Source organism: Anopheles gambiae, chromosome 2 (genome assembly GCF_943734735.2).
Source record: "Anopheles gambiae chromosome 2, idAnoGambNW_F1_1, whole genome shotgun sequence".
NCBI lineage: Eukaryota > Metazoa > Arthropoda > Insecta > Diptera > Culicidae > Anopheles > Anopheles gambiae.
The window spans coordinates 66692005-66716261 of record NC_064601.1 but is presented as its reverse complement, the minus strand read 5'-3'; the positions used below and the strand labels follow the sequence as shown (position 1 = coordinate 66716261).

The following is a 24257-nucleotide window of genomic DNA, read 5'->3' as shown; positions in this document are numbered from 1 at the left end:
CTTCTCCTCCATGCTCCATGCTCGAACACACCGCCAAAGATGGTCCGGAGGATGCGTCGCTCAAACACGCCCAGAGCGTTTGCATCTTCCGCTCGGATGGTCCAGGATTCGTGTCCGTAGAGGACCACCGGGCGAATCAATGTGCGATATATCTGACATTTCATGGGTTTGGCATTCAGTAACTTATTAATTACCATAGCATGATAGTCAGTCCTACATATGGGGGACGGTTCATTTGGGGCTTGAACCTATGACGGGCATTGGGCATGTCGTACGAGTTGACGACTGTACCACCAGACCGTCCTAATGTAGGTTATATTTAAAAAAGCAAAATTATCACAATTTGAGCTGAAATTGCGTTATTGTTTCAAACATAGTTTCTTTATTATTGTTATTATTATTGTCACAACACGTTTAAAAACAGCACATGAAAAAATCAGGTGCGCAACGTGCAACAGATATTTGTATTCTAACACAGTTCCATATACGATCACAACGGCAGCGTGATTTGTAATTCCTATATTTGTTCCGCCGTATCCTACTGGAAGAAGCTTCTGTATCAACTAGGGACGTAGATGATTTCTTTGCTTTCTGGTCTAGTTCCGCTCGCGTGGTGGAGCGTATTTTACTCTTTTTTGCGTAACCGACAACAGTGACAAATTTTGTACTTGTCACAGGTTTTTGAGTTTTGTTCCGGCTCTCGAAGGAGACATCGTTTATATTGCGCTGATTCGAAACCGTTTGTTGAATTTTACGCTCGCGAGTTTTATCACCAGCAGCAGTCAAATTGACGATGGAGAGTTTTATAAATCTATTTTCGATAGTGTTCGTTGGCACACTGTCCTGATGAAGCATCCTTGACGATTCATTCATTGATTTTGAAGACAAACCGGCGGATTCATTGCTGCTTCGAGCTACTATTGGTTTGATCTGGACAAAGTTGACGTTTCCAGTTCCATTGGATGGATGCGTTACATTAGCATTGTCAAAGCTGACAATCTTGAATTGTCCCCTGATTTGATGAAACAGACCCAAAAGGTACATATACGTCCATACATTCATCAGGCCGCTAGAAATACAAAAATGGGTGAAAATGTTGTACTATAATTAGGTAGTATTTTTTATGTACATTACGTGTTAATCACGTGATTGTATGGTTTGTCTACACAGTAATTATCTATTTTACGAAAATCTGGCCATGGTAGGCCTCTAATGGCTTGGCTAGTTGTGATGTACTGATAAACCAACGAATGCGCCAATTGAAAAATTCAGCGCCTAATATCTATCATATCCAATAAAGTTCCATTCAACCTAACATATGAGCCATCTGAACAAATAAACAATCAAACAACTGCACTTTTTATGTAAGTGTGAAAATATCCTATATCGCTAAGTTGCTAATGTGTCAATGTGCATGCAAATCATACTACGATGCAAAATACCGAAACGCCTACACAAAACAAACATAAAATGGGATCGTGAAAGGATCGTACGGGTAAATATTTACAATCATTTTTTTCCCAAAAATATGGACAAACAAACCATTGGCAAATGTACACCATTGGTTATCAGCTCGATCCAAATGTGTGCTTCATGTTGCTATACGACGCACATCATAATAGCGCATCGCATAGGCGCACAGGAAAGGTCATCCGACACTTTTGGTACAGTTCAACGCAGTTGGTAATCCAGAGCAAACGACTTCCGAAAAACTTATCAAATATGATTAACACACTCTCATTGTCTATTGAGTCCTTGGGAAATTTGATAAGCTATCTCATAACTTATTTACGCTACCTTAAATCGGTTTGGATTTCGCACCCCATACCTATTACCCGTCCAATACACTGAACAAGTCTGGCACAAGCGAATAGCACAAAATAAGATACTTACAGAACCAGAAACCAACAAAGAATCATTAAAAATCAGCAAGCACGCAGCATACATGAATAAACGATCGAATGCAACAAAATGGGAAGAAATAGTACTTTATGCCCCGCATCGTGGTACATGGTCAGTCAATGATCTTTCAATCTCTTTCTGCATGCCCCGTGTGGACGATGGTTTGTTACATTCATTTATTAAAATGTATTTATCTACGTTTCCTTTATTGGCCTCCAAGTAAATATATGCTAGCTATTATCTTGTTGAACAACGTCTTTGCGATTTTACACTTTAAAGTTTATCACGGCAACTGCGTATTTGTGCCTAACACACTAACATGCCGCACACGTTCAATGTCGATCACGTTTTTCGATACTCACTTTATAAATTGCATTGTCGGTGAATTCGTAAATAGGACGCACAATGTTTGAAACACTCGATCCGGAAAACATCCAAGAGCTGTGCAACCTGTGAATCGGTCCGTTAAGAAAACTAAGGGCAGTGTACACGTGAGTTTTCCGGGTTTGGCGTCATCACACTCTGTTGCAGACGATGATCCTTTTGCACCGTGCTCGACCGATCTTCAAATCTAAGCACCTGGCCAAAAACTGTATTCCGACAGCATCAACGCAGCACGTGCTATCTTTGCGGTAAACAAGCGGCCAATGAAATAAGCTACGTTTCACTGATTTGGAGGCCTTTTTGTTACCACGGCTGTGTGTTTTTTTCTTTCTTTCTTTCTTTACGGTGTCTCGTTCTTTTTCTTCACCGTGCTAACATTTTGCGGAGCTTTTAAGTGTTTTTTCGTTATCCATTTTACGCACCGTTTTCAACGGTCTGCTCCATCTTCCATATCTTGCATGGCTGGCTGGCTAGCTGACTTGGCTGGCTGGCCGCTAGCCGGTCTGGAAGCAGTAGATCAGATGGAATTGTGCCTCTTCCTTTTCTTCCCATGCGAGCTCACGCACTCACTCATTCATTTACTCTTATTATCACATTTTATATTGTGCCTTCATCCCGTCTACCGGCGTTCGTTCGCAACAGTAAAGTTTCGTTTCGGCTGCTCTTAGCATAAGCTTTAAGGCTGCTGCTATAAAATATACCACAACTCCTGCAAAACGTTCCGATTTGATAAAACACACGTCAAGTATGGGACTACATTAAGAACTTATGCTTCAAACTCATTCATCGTGAAAGAGCGTTCAATGTAGTCAAGAATAATGATGATAGCATGAGTGTTTGCATTTGCAGCAATCGAGAAGCAATTGCGGTTTGACAAGTTAACCATATTAAAGGAAAACATAGTAAATTGTAGCATTTGTAACATCATATTGAAACACAATAGCATAATCTGTAGTAAAAATACGATAAGACCTTTTATATAGATAATAAAAAAATCATTTTGGTTTTTGTAATTTAAATCTTTAGCTACAAACGAAGTAGTAACAATAATTGTTATTATTAATTTGATCCAGCAGACTGCTCACTGTGCACAAATTGAGCGTGTGAATTGTTCATACCTTTTTGGTTAGGTCATTTCAAATAAAACCATGACATTGGCCATACAATTTGCTGTGGGAAACAATATAAATTCTAACATTGTGTGTGTTTGTTCATGCTAACCATAGTTTTCATAGACTTATTAACCATTTATGTTTGCTTTTAACACAATGACATACAGCTCAAGCGCAACATTGACATTGAATGAATCTCGTATAATTTGCGGGAATTCGAAACACTTCATATATATTTATACTTTATTTATATTTATACTATATTTATTTAAGCAGGTATACTTTGGATTAAATAACTTACCTGTATTATAGAAGACTATTACTACTACTTGTTGCGTCACGATCTGTATGGAACATCTATTAGAACAGGGGTCTCCAAACTTTTCAGTTCGCGGGCCGCATTGCTTCACAATCAACTTCGTTGAGGGCCATTTTGACGCTACCTTCAGAATGGGTGGAAGTTCAAATCTCGTTTTAATAAGAAAATACTAGCAAAATACATAAAATTTCTAGAGCTTTCTTTTATTGAATCTTGATTTTCGTCTTCCAGAATTAAAAAAAATAAATTTTGATTGGTTAGTCAGAAAAGAAATCTATTTAATTTAACCTTTACCCAGTCATCGCGGGCCGCATTAAAGGCTCTTAAGGGCCGCATGCGGCCCGCGGGCCGTAGTTTGGAGACCCCTGTATTAGAACATTATTGAACAACACTGAATACATTTTGCTTCACTACTCCGTATACACCGTACGAGAGGTTTGTTCAATTGAGTATTATACATGGCTATAAATTTTGATTTTTTGTTCTTTGTAAATTAACATTATTGCGGCTTCGGCCGTATTTTTTACAAAATGATCTTGTTTAGAGATATCATTGCAGTGGAAATGTCCTGTAATTACAGAGTCCAACGTGTTGTTTGGTTTTAGTTTATCCACATGAATATTATTTATTTTAAATTATTAAATACCTCGGAATTCACAAATCATATCTTAAGTACACATAAGCTGTGCATGGTTTGCAATTAGAAATGGATTGAGTTTTGTTTTATTTTTTTCTCAACATATATGCAAATAATCAGTGCAACATATCTGTTATTGCAACATGTTCTTATTTACTAGAGTTACAATCACCAATTTTATGGCAAAATCATATTCAAAGGTAAACGTGAGGGGTCTACTATATTATCTGATTGGTGCATTTTTCTTTTACAGCAAGTACTTCCATACAGATCAATACACCACGCTTTCGATAATTTTAGTTGTTCTAAGTTTTTACCAAATTAGTCCCACCAGCCATAGTTCATGGCGATAGCACCCGTGAGAAATACTGACTGAAATGATCTGAATGCGTGGCACGGGAAGGAAGGTAAAGACGGTCACTGCGGGTAAGATTGACACTTCTCATAAATGCATGAAAAAGGTAATTTTAGAATAATTCAACAATGCAGCAACCAAACTGAAAGGAAAAAAACGAATTTTAGAATATTTTTGGCACAATGTATCCAAAATTGGTTAAATTCACTATCAAAAACAATTTTCAATCGTGCGCACCCTTGTGGATCTAATTTGACTTCTGAGGAGCTTAAGCTCCGTAACTTGCATTGTTTACATTTTCGGAAGTTTTATTACATTAATGAGTTGTGGTGATTATTCAGAAAAAAAAACTGGCGAAAGAATATGAAAAAAAAATAAAACAATTTTTTCTGGCGGTTTATAAATCCTAACACTAAAGACAGGCTCTCTGTCGTAGGGAAAGATGGACCCCGAATATGTTGATTTATGTTACTTCTTATATCAATTAGCGATGAATATATTTAATCAAACACCTTTAAATAGTGTATTACGAAGATATACACCTTCCAGCGATTAGAGAAAATATTGAAATTAACGAGAAATGAACCACCGGTCAAAATAGCAGTCATGCGTTATGCTATTCCTCGCTCGGCGCTGGTGAGGCACTTCAAAAAGTAATTAATAAGAGTAATTTCCTAAAGAGAAGTTTTAGACTGTTTTTTTCTGTAAGCTGGTGCAATGTCAGCTGTTAGTGTCCGATATTTCAATAGTGCTTTAGATTCTGCATTCTTCGAGATGTTAGAAGTGGCGCTTACAATTTCTAAATTAACGGCTGAATGAACCGCCGTTGCATTTGACGAAGAATTGGTATGTGCCAGGATGTGGAAATCAATGGGATCGGTTTAAATATTGTAAACCTCTTCAACTTCCAACGTTTTCTACAGGTCTCCATCTTAGCCTTGATGGTGTCCATCTTTCCCATATCAGGTGAAGTCCGTCTTACCCGAACATTTCAAAACTGCACGAAAAAACAAATACTTATTTCATAAAAAAACATGAAAGGCGATAGATACATAAAAGTTTCATCACATTTTCTGATAAAATCCAAGTTTAAGATAATGTTTGCACATTTTCATGGTCGTTGTATTAATATTTTCCAGGATTTTTAACATTTTCCTTAAGGTGTCCGTCTTTACCTACCTTCCCCTACGAACAACTCTAACAACAATAGTGCTGTGCTTCATGAACCTTTCGTAAAAAATCATTCAACTAAACCAGGGGTCTCTAATCTTTTCAATTCGCGGGCTGCATTGCTTCGTAAATAATGTTGTTGTGGGCCATTTTGACGTTAATTTTGGTGGTAATGAGAACGTTTAAATCTCGTTTTTATATGAAAATACTGAATGAATATTTTAAAATTCTGCATTTTTTTTGTTATAATAACATGATTTTTGTCTTGGTTTAGTAAATTGTAAATTGTCAAACTAATATGATATTTACATTATCCTTTGCAACATCACCGCGGGCCGCATTTTAGGCTCACGAGGGCCACATGCGGCCCGCGGGCCGTAGTTTGGAGACCCCTGATCTAAACCTTCAATGATGTGTGATTCGTGGTTCCAATCATGAGCTATGTGAAGATATAATCTTCACGGACCGAGTGGTCAACCGTTACCTAGCTTTTAGGAATCGTTCCGACGAGACACGGAAAAGAGTGCGAATTTACACTCAATGTCCAATATCAAGGTGATACAGCATAACACAACTGTGATGTGGATAATTTCAAAATTGAATCAAACCGCTTACGTAGTAAAATGCAATGATGAGGCAGCAATGGGGGAAAATATTTAGATGTGCACCTTTAGAGATTGTGGATACTCTACAGATTAAACATAATTATTTCATTTCATTTCATTTCATTTCATTTCATTTACTAATACAATATCCGCCATCAAGGCTAAATAAGGCAGACTTAAAACTAAATAAACCCTAACAAATAAAGAAAATAATTCATGAAAAACTAAACCTAACTAAACTAGTCTAGACCTAGCAAAAAAAAATAAAGAAAAAAACATAGGTAGAGCGTAGAGACTATCAAAACTTAATGAAACTTAGAAGAATAATTAAAGAGAATTAGAAGAAAAAATACGGTTACGGAAAGAGTTGAGAGAGGAGTCGAAATCAAAGAGATAGTAAAAGTGGTTAAACAACCTGAAACAGGATAGAATAGGATCATTGAAAGTATAAAGAGTATGACGTGTTTCAATTGACAGAGGATCACGAGGACGAAGGGAACGAGAGGGAACATACAACGAGATGGACGAGAGTAAATCAGGAGCATCAGTATCAGAAAGTAATAAGCCACCAATAAAACATGCCTGAGACACTTGGCGGCGGAAGCTTAAAGAGTGAAGATTGAATAACTGCAATCGCGTTTCATAGGGAGGTAGTGAGGCAGCACCGAACAAACGACGAAAAGCAACCCTGGTAAAAAGGCGCTGAATGCTTTCAATTCTCGAACAGCCATCAATAGTAGGAGGATTCCAGATGATACTAGCATATTCAAGAAGAGGCCTTACCAGAGCACAATAAAGGTTTCTTAAGAAGCTTTGATCTCTAAAAATAGAGGTAAAACGTAAAATAAACCCAAGAGTTCGATTAGCTTTTAGTAGAACCTCATCAAGCTGCAGTTTAAAGTTAAGACGACTGTCGAGTATAATACCAAGGTCACGGATGGACATAACACGAGAGAGAGACGAGTTAGAGAGAGTATAGTTAAATGAAATAGGAGAAAGAGAGTGAGAGAAAGAAATAACAGAACATTTATCAGGGCACAAGCAAAGTAAGTTGGATGAACACCAATGAACAAATGCATTAAGGTAATGCTGAAGACTCATACAATCAGAAGAAGAGGACACAGGTAAAAAGATTTTGATATCATCCGCATAAAGGAGATGACCATCAGGAGGTAAAACATTACAGACATCATTGATGAACAAAGAAAACAGAAGTATTATGTATGTATATTTGTTCTGTGCTCTACTATATGCATAAAAAAGATAAAATCATCCATGAACCTCAACGCTCAAAATACAGATTTAAAGAATTACTATTACCTAGAGTTACACACCTCTACTAGCAAGGGTAAGCGCGTAGATTGATACACTAAATAACAAGACACAGCCCTAGCGATCAGAAAAATAAAGTTATTTCAAAGTAACATGAGAATGCACAACATTATTTTGGTTTTATTTTGTTATTTTGTATTAACCTCAAATTAAAACGTATACAGAGTGTTTAATACCCCTGTGCATAGTGGGACATTTGGAGTAAAACCGGCGAAAAAGATTGTTTAACGATAACTTGGACTTCGGAATGTTGCTTTACAATTGTACAAATTCACTTCTGACTATAAATTGTAAATGATTCCCAACCAATTCATCCCTTACCATCCCTTACGCAAAATTATGAAAGTAACGTTTACCATCATTTTTTAAACAATAATAAGTTAAAATGTTTGAGAAACAGCAAGTATAATCTGTTGTGGTAATTACCAGCTCACATTTATTTAAAACATTTTGACACTTTTTCGACCACTTTTTCGGCACACAATAGGTATGGGGATATAGAAGTACCATACCTACTTACATAAAAAAATACATATTTTATTCAACATATTAACGTCTCACGTATAGCATTTTGGACTTTTACAGCAACAAAAGTCCAACGTGCTGCGATAGACATAACACACAAACACAACAGTACGCATGCCATGAAATCAGCTGCCATGCGGACATATGGGCCCGATGCGTTCAGTTTCACGTTCAGTTCATGGGACGGTAACGGTGGATACGGTGTTCGGAATCGTCCGCATCCATAGTAATCTACATCAGTGTTGTGCCTCGTCGGGGCTGTTTGAGGTTTTCACCGCATCGTGCTGTTGCTTATGGTAAATCTGTTGCCTAGTTAATTACGACCTTTGTGCAAACAGTTGTCCCAAGAATGTATAAGTGGATCGATTCGATTTGGGGACGAAACATCAAGGCGTGTTTTTGGTTTTCTTCTGCCCAAACAATAACATTGTAGTTGACATGCCGGTGTAACGTGTTACAGCTACTACGTTGTTAGCTGTTGTCTTGTCCAATGCTATTACTTGTTGCATTTTGCGTTATTGGTTTGCCCAACATCTACACTGTCAATTCAGACATAAGATTGTTTTCTAATATGTTGCGTAATAGACATTAAGCCATCCGAGTTTTATTCGGCACCGGGCCGCCGATCGAACTAGCACCGCGTCATGGCTTGTACGGACACACGAGATACGGACGGGAGAAAAGTTACTGTTAGTGTTAGTGTTAACGATGGGTGCAGTGGAAATCGTACGACCATCAAAAGGGTCGGTAAGAGATTTTTCTGTGCTTCATCATCGCACGATGCGTGGCACCAGTCCATACCGACGACGTTGGACAAGCTTACACTAAAGCTAAAGAAACCAGTTGACACCAATTCTTCCCCGTTTCAATGTCGTGCTGAAAGGTGCACAATAATCTTGCCCCCTGTTCGTACACCAAGCGATACGCGTTTCGATGTGATGCGTGTAAACATCTGGGGCCTGATAATACGCACGATGTAATAACGTAGCGCTCAGACGCATCAGTATTACACTTCAGCTAGCGTACATTATTTGAACACTTGCATTGAACGGTTTTAGCTTTTCATGTGTTAGTTTGTTTATTTTTCCGCCCATTACTTTACCATATGTTTGCCGCACGCGATGACCTTCGATCTAAAGGTTGTCAAATGAAAGGTTTTTTTCTTAAGATTTTACGTTACTACTACCACCACCACAAAAGAGTTCAATGTCCACGTCGCGAAATAAAGCTAATAACAAGGTTTTTTTGTGTGTGTAGATGGTGATGTGATTTGTTCTGTGTACCGTGCAGGTAACACGCGGTCTTTAGTGGACCAGCGTAACGATGGACTTAATAGGAGAATGTGACCAAAATATGAATTATCAAGCAAGGTTTTTATGGTCTTATACGTCTTTTTTTAATGTACAAGTGGATTTCAAATAATAGGTATTGAGTCAAAATACAATGTTAATACAATTTTGTTCATGTTTGTTATTACCGACACAACGGACTCAATGCAGATATAGAAACAAATTCATCTGATAGTTCGATTCTGGCGAATTTCATCTTATCAAATTGCCAAAGATCGCACACTGTCATGCAAATAAAAATAAAATGTAATAAAACTCCAATAAGCTTTTGAAGCTATGATCAATATTATCGGGCAAATGAAGGTTATGAGCCACTGGTGGCAGCACAGCAATAACCGGAGAGTGGCAGGCAGCATAACCACACACGAGTCGAATAGGTTTAAACACATTTTCCTTTGGCACTCATAGATCACCGCCATGCGAGAACTGTACAATGTGTGTTAGTTATTGATAACGATTGGGACCCGTAATCGTCTTACGCTTTTTTTTGCCCTTCTATTCTGATTTCAACGTATTTTGCTATGCTTTCAATCAATTCTGCTGTTGCTGCCTACTGTCGCCGCCGTGTGACTCTGAATTGGCCGACGGGTTTAATCATAACTAATCAATTTCAACTGATATTTCCAAGGTATTAGTGCTATTTATTTATGAAAGTAACGGCTAGCAATCGTTATCACCAATCGTAGACTCGAACTGAATGATATGACGTGTACGACGGGCAGGGTTGCATGCTTTTTCTAAGACAATTGGTACACTTTCTAGAATCGCAATCACTGCTTCTAGTTGACCAAAGTGCTACAAAAGAACAATTTTCTGAAAGATTTGTTGCCGACTATCTCGATATGCAAAAAAAAAGTTAATTTCCAATATTTTGTATTTGTAAAGTTGTTGACGTTCCAATAAGAGTGCCATCGAATCAACATCCTGTCACACAAGATTCAGCATGGTGATAACCAACTTTATCAATCAACATGTGAAACAAAAGTTTCACTTCCCATGCGGACGAGTTCAGAATGTGTGCCAGTAAAAGTAATAGCCGCTCCTGAAAACTCCCTGTAAATAAATTCCAAACTTCAAAACTCTTGCCTCTATTATAGATTAACAAACAGAATAAATGGTCTACTTTTGCTGATAGAGAATCATTTCAATTTCTTTTATCATTCTAACAACAAAAGGATTTTGGGCCTTTGGAAACAGTTTGTGTAGTGTGTTGACAGTATCCCAATTGTGTAAGATGTGCGAGAAACTCTTGAATTCCAGTTCCACATTGAAAAGATTTCCTAGTTCATTAGTATATGGTTTTCCCGCAATATTTGGAGCAATGTAAACTTTACTGGAATTACTGGATTTTATCATACGGTGTTTGGCCTCTTTTTTATTTACGATCTAATATGTCAGCACTTTTTTTACATTGAAGTGTACATTGAAGTTTGAATTCAAAACACGCTCTAATAGATGAAGAGCAGCCAGTCCAGTTCATGACCCACTATGCTAATCGCCTAATCAACATTTATTTTTGGTATTTCCAAACAATATGTGTAACGACTGCCAATGCTTTTTACACGTTTTTTATTACTATGCTTTTAATAATGAACACCTTTATCTGTTGACTGCATTCACGTTTATATGCTGTTTGGTTGTTACAAAATAGCAAAATTGTTTATAAATCAAACCACTATTGATTATGCCTGCCCTGGGTTATCAACAACATGAATACGAAAACAAAATCACATTTTGCACTTTGGAACCTAAATCAACGATTTGCCGAACGAACTACTAGCAATGCCAATGCGAAGGCAACTTAGTTCCTGTTTCTATTCACCGTTTCAGTTCCAGTTATATAAAACTGACCAGCCGGTACTTTGCTAATTTTATCACTTGTTTAAGATGTGTTACTTCGAACAAAGTTGGATATTTTATTGAATTTCAAATGATAACAGTTCGAAAAGTTCTTTTTCACTTCATTTGCCGATGGAACTGTTTGTTATATACAGTCTAACTTTGGGCTATTAGAGCTCATGCCTTAATCTCACTTAAGGCACACATATGCTGAAAATGTACTCAACAGTTTTGTTTGTCTTTTCTTAAAACTTCTAGAGGATTAGCAGTAGAAACACAAGAGCAACCCTTGGAATCCACCGTCCACCGCCAACTGAAGAGTAACCGTTAAACGTCAAGATGCAGCTATTCAGTGCCCAAATCGCTGTTGCAGGATTACGGCGAACAAATCGGGCTCGCCTATGGACCATCCGTAAAAATGGCTTTGCAAGCCAGGTCGAATACAAACCCATACGATCCGTGCTGGTTGCGAATCGAGGAGAAATTGCCATTCGTGTCTTTCGTGCCTGCACGGAACTTGGAATCCGATCCGTGGCCGTTTACTCCGAACAGGACAAGATGCATATGCACCGTCAAAAAGCAGATGAGTCATACATGGTAGGAAAAGGGCTGGCCCCTGTTGAAGCATACCTCAGCATTCCGGAAATCATTCGAGTGTGCAAGGAAAATGATGTTGATGCCGTTCATCCTGGGTAATTGTCTGGCAAATAATTTCTTCAATCATCCTTCTCGACCGTCCCCTAATGGCTTTGCTGCTTTTGTTTCAGATATGGATTTTTGTCTGAACGGTCTGACTTTGCGCAAGCTGTCATCGATGCAGGATTGCGTTTCATTGGCCCTTCGCCGAAAGTTGTGCAACAGATGGGAGATAAGGTCGCTGCACGCAAGGCTGCCATCGAGGCTGGTGTGCCCATTGTACCCGGTACAGATGGACCAGTAACCACCAAAGAGGAGGCTGTCGAGTTCTGTCGTAAGCATGGTTTGCCCGTCATTTTTAAGGCTGCGTACGGTGGTGGCGGCCGTGGCATGCGAGTCGTTCGCAAAATGGATGAAGTTGAAGATAACTTCATGCGTGCCAGTTCCGAAGCAAAAGCAGCATTCGGAAATGGTGCTATGTTCATTGAAAAGTTCATTGAGCGTCCGCGGCACATTGAGGTGCAACTGCTGGGTGACAAAGCGGGAAATGTCGTTCATCTGTACGAGCGCGACTGTTCCGTGCAGCGACGCCATCAAAAGGTAGTTGAAATTGCGCCGGCACCCCGTCTACCGATTGAAGTGCGGGACAAAATGACGGAGTATGCCGTTCGTTTGGCGCGGCACGTGGGCTATGAAAATGCGGGCACGGTCGAGTTCTTGTGCGACGAATCTGGAAACTTTTACTTCATCGAAGTTAATGCTCGACTACAAGTTGAGCATACCGTTACTGAGGAAATTACTGGCATCGATCTGGTGCAGTCGCAGATCCGTGTTGCTGAAGGTATGACCCTGCCCGAACTTGGCTACACGCAAGAAAATATCAAACCGCAAGGATATGCTATTCAGTGCCGTGTTACAACGGAAGATCCGGCGAACGATTTCCAACCAAACACAGGCCGTTTGGAGGTATTCCGTTCCGGCGAAGGTATGGGTATTCGTTTGGACAGCGCCTCAGCTTACGCTGGTGCCATTATTTCTCCGTACTACGATTCGCTACTGGTCAAAGTCATATCGCACGCCTCGGATCTACAATCGTCCGCGGCAAAAATGAACCGTGCCCTGCGCGAGTTCCGTATTCGGGGTGTCAAAACCAACATACCATTCCTACTTAATGTGCTTGAGAATCAAAAGTTCCTCAATGGAGTACTTGACACCTACTTTATCGATGAGCACCCGCAGCTGTTCCGATTTTCCAAATCGAAAAACCGCGCTCAGAAGCTGCTGAACTATCTTGGCGAAGTTTTGGTAAATGGACCGACCACTCCACTCGCGACGAAACTAAAGCCCGCTGAAGTTCAACCGCACGTTCCTCAATTGCCATTGGGTAAGTGACACGGCAGTATACGCATTTAGTATCATTATTACCAGCTGTCAAAGCCGTTTTGTTCTTGTTTTATGTCGCTGTTCTTTTTTATGTGTTTTTTGTGTGACGTATAGTGTTTACTTTTCCTTTAACTTTCCTTGAACAAACAAATTGTTTTTCTTTTATGTTTTTTCTTTCTTTTTTGTCATAATTTCTTGTTAAAACGTGTGCTATTGTTTTCTGTGTGTTGATTAATGACTACGATTACAATGCAATTATAATGAACAACATGGGGGTTAACAACACGACGACAACAACTACCACCACTATGACGACGACCGGTGTGCTGCTTTTAAACCCAATCCCAAACCAACCTATTATACTAATGTTATTTTACGTGCGTAATTCGCACACTCGAACTCGACGCACTGTCGCGAAATATCAAATGTGTTTCGCCTCATAGATCTATCACCGGAAGCACTGGCCGAGGAGGAAGAGGGTACAAGAAAAGGTAGACTGTCTCTCTTGCTCGTTTAATGTAAAAAAAAGTAGTTGAATAAGATACATATTGCCTGTTAACATGACTACATGGCGGTACAACACAATGACTCTTACATAAAACAATGGAATGGGGTATTATCACCTTCTACACACGAACACGAACAACAATATTACACGAGACACACCTCAGCATTTCCCTCAAAACCTTATTTGCAACAATCTTCGTATAACTTCACGTCAAAAACGTATAACTAAGCGTTGTTGCTAACCAATAACAGAATATGTAATGTTTTGCCGACACAATAAAATATCCGCAGCTACTACAGCTATAGATACTCGATAGGCCACAACCTAGAATAGTACTTCCTAGAATTTTTGGTACGGTAAATGCTTGTGATGGTGCCATTGTGTAATTGCTGTGTGGTGTACTAATACAAAATAATGGCAACAGTGGTAATGTAACATGTAATGACACATACTGTTGCATGGCCTGCATTTGACTGTTTGCTTTATACACTGCATCTCGAGGAAGTTTACTCGAATTTCAATATAACGGTAATTATTAGCACTAATTCCGTTTTAGTACTAATGTTTGTTAAAATTTTGCATGACCCGTGCCTGTACATAAATGTGTAAAAATGAATATTTTTCGATGTAATATTAACTCCAAAATCTGAACTAAACTAAACTATGTTAAGCAAGTTTTTGCAGCATATATTGTTATTTTTTTAAATAATTTTGATACATTAATCATTTACATTCAAAACGCATATTCCATTGTCAAATTTACACACTACATCGCATGTCATCCTTTCTTCGTCTTATTTTAAATCTACGATTTACGAACTCGAAAATACCCGATATCAGGAGCGGTTAGTAATTTTGTTCAAACAGTTACAGAGCCACCGCGTGGTTTCAAACAAATTCTGCAGGAGGAAGGCCCTGAAGGTTTTGCAAAGGCGGTACGAAGCCAAAAGAAGCTGCTACTCATGGATACCACGTTCCGCGACGCTCATCAATCGCTACTAGCCACACGTGTACGAACGCACGACCTGCTGAAGATATCGCCGTTTGTGGCGCACAAATTTAACAACCTATATTCGCTAGAAAACTGGGGAGGTGCTACTTTCGACGTCGCACTCCGTTTCCTGCACGAATGCCCATGGGAACGGTTGGAGGAAATGCGCAAACAGATTCCAAACATTCCCTTCCAGATGCTTCTACGCGGTGCAAACGCCGTTGGATACACGAACTATCCCGATAATGTGGTGTACAAATTCTGTGAACTATCGGTGAGCGTTTAGAATGAAATATTGGTAGCTTTAGGTAACATTTGGATGAAATTATCATAATTCGGACGTTTCCTTCCCTCGCCAGGTACAATGTGGAATGGATATTTTCCGAGTATTTGACTCGTTGAACTATCTGCCGAACTTGATCCTCGGTATGGAAGCGGCCGGTAATGCTGGCGGTGTAGTGGAGGCTGCTATCTCGTACACTGGAGATGTGAGTGATCCGAAAAAAACCAAGTACGATCTTAAATACTACACTAACCTCGCCGACGAATTAGTCAAAGCAGGGACTCATGTCCTGTGCATCAAGGATATGGCTGGACTGCTAAAACCGCAAGCCGCACGGTACGAAGAAAGTGATACAACCATGTCGTTGATTTTCTTCATTATTAAACATTTTTTGTGCTACTGTCTTACAGCTTACTCATTACAGCTATTCGCGAAAAACACCCAGATGTACCAATTCACATTCACACACACGATACATCAGGAGCGGGCGTAGCTTCTATGCTAGCATGTGCCGAGGCTGGTGCCGATGTCGTTGATGTCGCGGTCGACTCCATGTCCGGAATGACTTCGCAGCCGAGTATGGGAGCGGTTGTCGCATCTCTTCAGGGCACCAGTCTCGATACTGGCTTAGGATTACCGGATATTAGCGAATACTCTGCCTACTGGGAGCAAACGCGTACGCTATATGCACCATTCGAATGCACCACCACGATGAAATCGGGCAATGCCGATGTGTACATGAATGAAATTCCTGGAGGACAGTACACGAATTTGCAATTCCAGGCTTACTCGCTTGGATTGGGGGATTTCTTTGAAGACGTCAAAAAGGCGTACCGTGAGGCCAACCTGTTATTGGGAGACATCATTAAAGTTACTCCCTCTTCGAAGGTCGTTGGTGATTTGGCCCAATTCATGGTACAAAACCACTTAACGGCCGACCAGGTGCTGGAACGAGCGGAGGAGCTTTCTTTCCCGAAATCAGTGGTCGAGTTCCTGCAGGGTGCTATTGGCACACCACATGGCGGCTTCCCCGAACCCCTACGATCTCGCGTACTTAAGGATATGCCACGCATTGAGGGACGTCCCGGTGCTCAACTGGCTCCACTTGATTTTGATGCACTTAAGAAATCGCTACAGGAATCTCATCCCGACGTGCAAGATCGTGATGTCATGTCGGCAGCCCTCTACCCTCAAGTTACAAACGATTTCCTTAACTTCCGCGATACATTCGGGCCGGTAGATAAACTAAATACACGCGTATTTCTTACCGGACCGAAGGTAGGTGAGGAGTTTGAGGCAACCATAGAGAAGGGAAAAACGCTTGGCTTCAAGACACTAGCTATGGCCGAAGATCTAACTGCCAACGGTGAACGAGAAGTGTTTTTCGAACTGAACGGTCAGTTGCGTTCGGTGCTGATTCGCGACAAGGAGGCAGTCAAGGAGTTGCACATCCATCCAAAGGCTACCAAGGGTAACAAAAACGAAGTTGGTGCCCCAATGCCCGGATCCGTGATCGGTAAGTTTCATTCGACGAGCAAGCAGTACCGTTGTACCGTTTTTGCTAATATTTTGTATCTACTTTTCACGAATCTATTTTATAGAAATCAAGGTAAAGGTTGGAGACCACGTCGAGAAAGGCCAGCCGCTGATTGTGCTGTCGGCAATGAAGATGGAAATGGTGGTGCAGTCGCCCCGAGCTGGCGTTGTGAAAACACTGGATATCAGCAACGGCATGAAACTCGAAGGAGAAGACTTGCTTTTGACTCTTGAATAAGGTTTCGGCAAAAAAACCCAATGATATGCCTTATAATTGATGCTGATACCGGTTTACGGTCATGCAGGGAAAGGATACATCCCAACAAAACACTACATGGAAAGAAAACGGCCATGAAATTGTTATTAAATTAACATGCGTTACGATCATACAAACATGATGGCCTTCTAGAAGTTAGTTTTCACTGTCATCACAATCGTGCTTTGTGGCAATGTTTTAATCGTACCGATTGCGCTCTACGATATTGGTACAATTAACTACTCTTTGCATCGTACTCTATGAGAACTGCATCCGATAATTACATGAAATGAAATCATCCGAGCCTAGCTCATTACCCAGCTATCCAACGTGTTTTATAAAACCCGTATCATCAAAACTCCGTAGCTGTTGATAGATTATATTGTGTTTTTTTTTGTTAGATTAGTTTCATGAGACTTTTGTTTAGTTATGGTTTGGGAAGGGATATCAAATATAAAATATTTTATATGCAATGCGTTTAAGGTGCGCATGGTAATGTGTTTTTTTATGAAACAATAAAATATTACTAGAACATTTTGTTTTGATTTGAATGATACAATCCGACAAACTATATAGCAATCAAGGAACACTTTGTTTGATGAGCTTAACCGTTTTCATTGACTTTCAAAGATGTGCTTAAAATTGGAGAGCTCTACCTACCCCATTAGATCTCAATCACTTCCTGTACCCAAATATGTCCAGAAAGGGTGACAAGACCGTTACTTATTGTGCGAATAGATAGCAACGTGTACAAATTGGTGATAAGTGATAGAGCACCATATCTGAGACAATCGAATGACTTCACCAAACTATTCCATAGGTATCGCACATTTGTCCAAACACCAAACAAATGTGGATGGCATTGGTACAAAAAAGGATTATTTACGTTCCTGGCATCGGCGGACACCGAGCTGGTTTGCTGCACAAACAAAATCCATATGCTTCATATTCGCATTCATTAGTAAAACCAAAAAACTAAAAAAAATCGTGGAACTGAATTATGTGATGCGACGGTACTTTTCCTATCTTTTATGTACGAAGAGTGTATTCCACTGTCCAGTTATGGTGATAACATCTGTCCCAGACGAAGCGATTGCTTGCACGACAACCTTTTCCACTCGTTGCGCTCTTTGCGCTGGCAGGTATCCGTTGTCGATAAAATCGAGAGCAGCCCTACAATGGTGTAGACAGATATAAGAATGTTCGCTCAAGTGGTTCACCATTTTCGTTTGGTAAACCCAGTGTTTGGCGCTTACTTGGCACCACGCTGCACATATCCTTTATCTAGCCCTTCCGAGCAACATGGTGCCAGCAAGTAAGGCAAGATGGTATACCGCGAGAAGATCGACGATCCACGAACAGGGTGGCCAATTGTTTATGGTTATAGTGCTATTGTGCATCTGTGGTACCACGATCGTTAAAGTGGCGTGCAACAGAACGAACTCGAAGGTACGATCAACCAGGGCAATATGTTGCCTGCGTGTCGAAATCATCTCGATACGCCTATGACACAGTGCTATCAACATTTTCAAGAACAGCTCACTGCCATTCCCATCCCCAGGCATGATGCACCGAGAACAGTTCGTGAGTTGCTCGCCAAGGTCGTAAACGGGCAGACAGCTACAACAGGGCAATTCCCATGGCAAGCGTCAATTCGGGCAGCTCTTGGCCGTTCTGTAACGGTGTGTGGCGGTTCGCTGATCGAGGCCCAGTGGGTTCTTACAGCAGCTCACTGTGCCAACGACTATACCGTGTTCCAGATAGGACTCGGCTCAATCCATCTGAATATGGCTCGACTTACCATGTCCACTGTCATCAAGTTTGTGCATCCTGAGTTTGATCCGTGGAAGTTGACGAATGACGTTGCCCTGATCCGACTGCCTTCACCAGTGCCTTACAGTCTAGAGATCTATCCAATAAAGCTACCGATCAATTTACCACCCACGGATCTGTACATAGGTCGCCAGGTTACGGTGTCTGGATTTGGTCGAACGTCTGATGGTATGCCGTCACCTTCTTTTTTAACATACTGAACCTACTACTGTTTTGATCACTAAAACCAGTTTCTACAATTCCCAGCTATCCAGTCCATATCGACAATTTTAAAGTACGAGCGCATGCGGATCATTTCAAACGCTGAGTGTACCAATGTTTATGGTGCGGCTATCATACGCAATACCACGCTCTGTGCAGTCGGATGGGAACGACCGTACCAAAATGTCTGCCAAGGAGATTCGGGAGGTCCTATGGTAATGCAACAGGATGACAGCAGTTGGGTGCAGATTGGGATAGTCTCTTTCGTGTCTAGCCGGGGCTGTAGTACAGGAGATCCCTCAGGATACATTCGTACCGTGAACTACCTTTCGTGGTTAGCAAAAACAACAGGTCTTCGAAGTCTTGCGTCTGTTTTGAGTTAGATAAAAAAAAATCTGGTGCTCGAACTCCGTCATCATCATTACCGATTCCCACAGCAATGGATAGGAAAAACCATGCATATATTTTTCTGTACTAGGGTTAAAACGTTCCCTACTACTACTTGACGCTCATCAGGAAACGGAAATGTTCTTATCCCTTAATAAGCACCGTTATAGATGTACGTAGTTGGAAACAATCGTTAAATATATATGGCCAATAATACAGAGGAAATAGCAGTTTGCGCTAGTCAATTTATTCTTTTCTTTGTCGCCAGTTTCGTGTAAAAAGTATGAAATGTTACATATCGTTATATAATATGTTTCAACAATATGAGAAATGTTGGACAATACAATCACTAAAGCTGCATCCACACGATTAGCGCAAAAGAGTCAAGGCGTCATATTTTGTATGGAATTGACACCTTGCTCGCAGATATCTCCATAGGATTGAACATTGAGAACCAATATGCATTCGAGTACACACGGCTGGAATAGACATGTGTGATGAAATCTAAAACGTGATTCGGTGACCAGTCATGCTTTCTCGTTTTGGCATAAAGAATCATATACGTGTAAGATCGCCGGGATGCGGAATTAAATCTCCTGACAAACGATCGGGAGGTGATCGAAAGGTGGAAGTACTACTTCGAAGGGCATCTCAATTGAGCAGAGGTAGGAGAGGCTGGCGCAAGTAGCGACAAAAAGGGCGACAGGCTGGACTGCTCAAACTTTTGGACCATTAAAGTCCTTAATGCCGTCTACAAGATCCTGTCCCAGCTCCTGTTCTGCAGAATTGCGGACCCTTGAAAATTTGTTTTTTTTTTACAGCTACCAAGCTGGGTTTGTTGGAGTCAAATCATCCAATGACCAAATTTTCACTCTACGGCAGATCCTCCAGAAGTGCCGAGAGCGCCAGATCCCAACACATCACCTGTTCATCGACTTCAAGGTGGCCTACGACACCATAGATCGAAATGAGCTATTGACCATCATGCAGCGGTACCACTTCCCTGAGAAATTGATCCGACAGTTAGATGCCACCATGAACGGGCTGCAATGCAAGGTGAGAGTATCGAACTTGACGTCGGAATCGTTTGAATCTCACAGGGGTCTTCTGCTCTGTTCTGCTAACTGGCTCACTTTACAGATCCGGATCTTTTGAATTAATCCGGATCTGATCTCACACCTCTAGTATACAGCCAGTGGCGAGTTTACAGTGTCGGGAGCCCTAAGCAGTAAGAATAGTTGAGGTCCTCTGTACATGATTACCGGGGAGTATCCGGCACCCGGCCTTCTACGATAATGTTACATTTCAACTTAAATTTTATAGCTCCCGGGGGGCGGGGGGTGGGGGTGGTGCTCAGGATTCGTCTAACACAAGGCCCCAACGTCCATCACCCATGGAGCCCTTCTTGCTAATACAGTGCCATATTCTATCAACTGTAATAGATGCTGGACTAAAAATATACGGGGCCCCTCATCGACGGGACCCTCGCAATTCCTTAATTCTTAATTTTTCCTTAATTACTTTGCTTACCGTTAAAATCGCCACTGTATATACCAGAGGAACCTCACTAGTTGAGAGATATGAATGCGTACCAGCTACAGAAGGACGTCTGTAATAGGTAGGGGAAGGTAGATAAAGACGAACACGTTAAGGGAAATGGTAAAAATATAGGGACATATAAGTGCAACGATCAGGAAAATGTGCAAACATTATCTTACACTCATGATCAGAGAACGTGTTGAAACTTTTAAGTTTCCATCGATTTTTGCGTTTTTTCATGAATGAAAAACATGATTTTTTCGTGCGGTTTTGAAATGTTCGGGTAAGACGGACACCTGATATGGGAAAGATGGACACCATGAAGGGTAAGATGGACACCTGTAGAAAACGTTGGAAAGTGAAGAAGTTCATAGTATTTTAACATATCCTATTGCTTTCCACATAAACAAAGTACGTACATAAACAAATTCTAGGCCAATTACAACGACGGTTCATTCAGCCATGAATTTAGGAATTGTAAGCGGCGGTTCTAATATATCGTAAAATGCATCATGTAAAGCATTAATGAAATATTACGCACTAACAGCTGACGTTGCTCCAGCTTACAGAACAACAGTCTAGATCTTCCTTTAAGGAAATTACTCCGCGAAAAGACCACGACCCCAGTATTTTTTGAGGGACTTGTTGATAGTTTAATTCATTTTCCACCATGTCAAAATTCAACATTTGATATTTGTAATCCCATAGAATTTCTCATCTATTCGTGAACGATGTCATATCAATGCCTCATCTTTTTATTGCTTAAAGTTGTCCAAGTCGTGACAAGATATTGGATTTCGTGAAGCGCCTCATCAGCGTCGAGCGAGTAATAGCATAACGAATGGCTACTATTTTGACCGGTGCTTCATTTCTCGCTTATTTCAATACTTTCTCTAGTTGCTGATTGGTTTATAGCTTCGGAATACCCTTATTTAAAGTATTTGAAGAAAACGGCACCAATTCATCACCAATTGAAATAAGAAGTAAAATAAATCAATAAATTCGGTGTCCATCTTTCCCTACAATAAAGTGTCCGTCTTTCCCGCTATGGTGTCAGGATGTTCAAACCACCAGAAAACAATATTTTGTATTGTTTTCATTCTCGTTCTTTCGCCAGTTTTTTCATTAATGATCACGACAACTCATTCATGAATTAAGACTTCTGGAAATATAAACAATACAAGTTGTAGAGCTTAAGATCCGTAGTAGTCAAATTAGATCCACAAGGGTGCACATGATGGAAAATTTATTTTGTTCGTGGATTTAACCAATTTTGCATATATTATGTTAAAAATGTTCTCAAATGTGTGGTTTAACTTTAAGTTAGGATGCTGCATTGTTGATTATTTCGAAAATCACAATTTTCATGCATTTTTGAGAAGTGTCCATCTTACCCGCAGTGTCCGTCTTTACCTACCTTCCCCTATGTTTTAGTTGGGATAATCGTCACAAGACACCCTAACAGTGTGGAAACCAACAAGATAGCTTTGAAAGATACTAATTCCACAATTTTGAAGGATAGTTGTTTTGAAGTGTCTAGATAGTTGTCTTGAAACTATCCGACATAGCTCTTGCTACCCAATTTTTACCACACAATTTCCCAAGCAAATGTTTTTGGAATCCATGATTGCGGGTTTCAACCGGGGACCTACGGCGAAACCCGCTCCGAGCACGCGGTGGCGGTCGTGGCAGCTGTAGTATATGTCGTAGCAATGCTTACCACGCCTGTTGTGCACACCGTTCCCTAGCCACCGAATCTCTTGTAAAGCTACGAGGTCCATGCTCAGTGTGGCTAGGGCATCATCAAGTTTGTTCAAGGCTCCGGCTTCGCTTAGAGTGCGTACGTTCCATGAGCCCATTTTTAGAGTAGTCCGGGGGCATTGCGTATGGTCGGTATCGTGAGGTTCGTTTCGAAATCTTCTGTAGCTTTCCGTAGTCGTAGATTCATGGGACTGGGTGACTGTCAACGCGCCCACGTGACCGTTTTGTTTAGCGTCGGGTTGCCCCCCCCCCCCCCCCGACGTTCAGGCACCCGGTATCCCGGGATACCCACCCCCCTCCTGGTTCGCCATATGCCACCATCCGCCCAAGGGGTTGGGTCAAGCCCGTGTACCCAAGCTTGGATATGTGGTGGCACACGTTACCACTCTGCACGACGAGGACGTGTCGGAATAGGAGTTGGATGGGAGAGCCTGTATTATCCCTCAATGGGGCTTCGGATCCCATCCCATTAATTTCCACTACGTATGTGTGATTAATTAGGTAAGACTTAAGCCACTGTACGAGTGAGCAGGGAAATCTTAGCTTATCGAGTTTAGCGAGAAGAATTGCGTGCGGAAGAGAGTCGAATGCTGCTTTCAGATCTGTATAAATTGCATCGACTTGAGCTCCGACATCAATATGGCTAGTGGAATAGGTTACAAATTCAACCGGGTTCGTGGCAGTCGATATTTTTGGCACGAATCCATGTTGATACGGGTTACGGTAGCTCCTGCATTCATATAGCAGATGTTTGTATATCACTAGTTCGAACACCTTGGCAATGGCACACAAATACGTACTATCCCGGTAGTTTATGACATCTGTCCTGTCGCCCTTTTTCTAAATAGGAATCATCCAAGGTTTCCTCCATGTTTTGGGAAAGTAGCCATTGGCCAGCGATACATGCATGCGATGCTAATAACATGCAGAATAGCACTTTAGTCTTGTACCTTTTGAGTCAGCTTGGAGAGAATGCTTTCAGTTCTAGGTTGCTCATAGAAACTACGTTACCCTAATAGTTATCATATTTGAGATGAGTTTATAGTTTAAGTTTTGAGGACGGTCATTCCTGCGGTCGACGTCAATAGAACGACATAACAACATGCCCGTCGTGGGATAGTATGTCTACTATTTCCTACTATAAAGTATTTCTTGATAAAGTAATTAATACCGGTTAGAGTCGCAAGTAGCCAAAATGTATGTAGATTATATACATACTGCCCTGGAAGGATTGCCCGTGCCTTTGTCTATCAGAGTAATAATGCAATAATATAGTAACATCGCTAAATTTACTCGTTAAATGGGTTAAAACAAATCAGCACAGCAAAGTCAATGCACATGGATTACATTCATTTTAAGCAATAATCAATCTTTAATCGACTTAGTCATCCAAAACATTGCTCAAGACGCCATC

General features: G+C 40.7%; 3 protein-coding genes across 8 annotated transcripts; 2 read left to right on the top strand and 1 right to left on the bottom strand.

Moving 5' to 3' along the window:
• Positions 1 to 339: 339 nt before the first annotated feature.
• On the bottom strand, positions 340 to 3718 carry LOC133392180 (uncharacterized). 2 transcript variants are annotated; one of them, XM_061651380.1, is made up of 2 exons: positions 3700 to 3718; positions 340 to 1069 (listed from the first exon to the last, which is right to left on the bottom strand). In XM_061651380.1, the coding sequence occupies exon 2, from the start codon at positions 1060 to 1062 to the stop codon at positions 415 to 417; it is 648 nt and encodes a 215-aa protein (XP_061507364.1). In that variant the 5' UTR covers positions 1063 to 1069; positions 3700 to 3718; the 3' UTR covers positions 340 to 414. The 2 variants fall into 2 exon arrangements, with proteins under 2 accessions (XP_061507364.1, XP_061507363.1); XM_061651379.1 differs by lacking the exon at positions 3700 to 3718 and adding an exon at positions 2265 to 3020.
• Positions 3719 to 8435: 4717 nt separating this feature from the next.
• On the top strand, positions 8436 to 17654 carry LOC1278483 (pyruvate carboxylase, mitochondrial). 5 transcript variants are annotated; one of them, XM_001689044.2, is made up of 8 exons: positions 8436 to 8637; positions 11788 to 12221; positions 12297 to 13549; positions 13992 to 14039; positions 14924 to 15321; positions 15407 to 15666; positions 15741 to 16846; positions 16932 to 17654. In XM_001689044.2, exons 2-8 carry the CDS (start codon positions 11869 to 11871, stop codon positions 17102 to 17104), a joined length of 3591 nt encoding a protein of 1196 aa, XP_001689096.1. In that variant the 5' UTR covers positions 8436 to 8637; positions 11788 to 11868; the 3' UTR covers positions 17105 to 17654. The 5 variants fall into 5 exon arrangements, with proteins under 5 accessions (XP_001689096.1, XP_318078.2, XP_061507359.1 ...); XM_061651376.1 differs by having other exon boundaries at positions 8492 to 11547; XM_318078.5 differs by lacking the exon at positions 13992 to 14039 and having other exon boundaries at positions 8468 to 8637.
• Positions 17655 to 18316: 662 nt separating this feature from the next.
• Positions 18317 to 19768, top strand: LOC1278484 (chymotrypsin BI). Its single transcript, XM_318080.5, has 3 exons — positions 18317 to 18571; positions 18661 to 19123; positions 19202 to 19768. The coding sequence occupies exons 1-3, from the start codon at positions 18425 to 18427 to the stop codon at positions 19537 to 19539; spliced, it is 948 nt and encodes a 315-aa protein (XP_318080.5). The 5' UTR covers positions 18317 to 18424; the 3' UTR covers positions 19540 to 19768.
• The last annotated feature ends 4489 nt before the right edge of the window (positions 19769 to 24257 follow it).

Coding starts and splice junctions, on each gene's coding strand:
- LOC1278483 (XM_061651375.1), top strand. CDS start 11,869: ATGCAGCTATTCAGTGCCCAAATCGCTGTTGCAGGATTACGGCGAACA. Junction 12,222..12,296: donor GTTGATGCCGTTCATCCTGG/GTAATTGTCTGG, acceptor CTTTTGTTTCAG/ATATGGATTTTTGTCTGAAC. Junction 13,550..14,923: donor CGTTCCTCAATTGCCATTGG/GTAAGTGACACG, acceptor TTGTTCAAACAG/TTACAGAGCCACCGCGTGGT.
- LOC1278484 (XM_318080.5), top strand. CDS start 18,425: ATGGTGCCAGCAAGTAAGGCAAGATGGTATACCGCGAGAAGATCGACG. Junction 18,572..18,660: donor GCAACAGAACGAACTCGAAG/GTACGATCAACC, acceptor TTTCAAGAACAG/CTCACTGCCATTCCCATCCC. Junction 19,124..19,201: donor ATTTGGTCGAACGTCTGATG/GTATGCCGTCAC, acceptor TACAATTCCCAG/CTATCCAGTCCATATCGACA.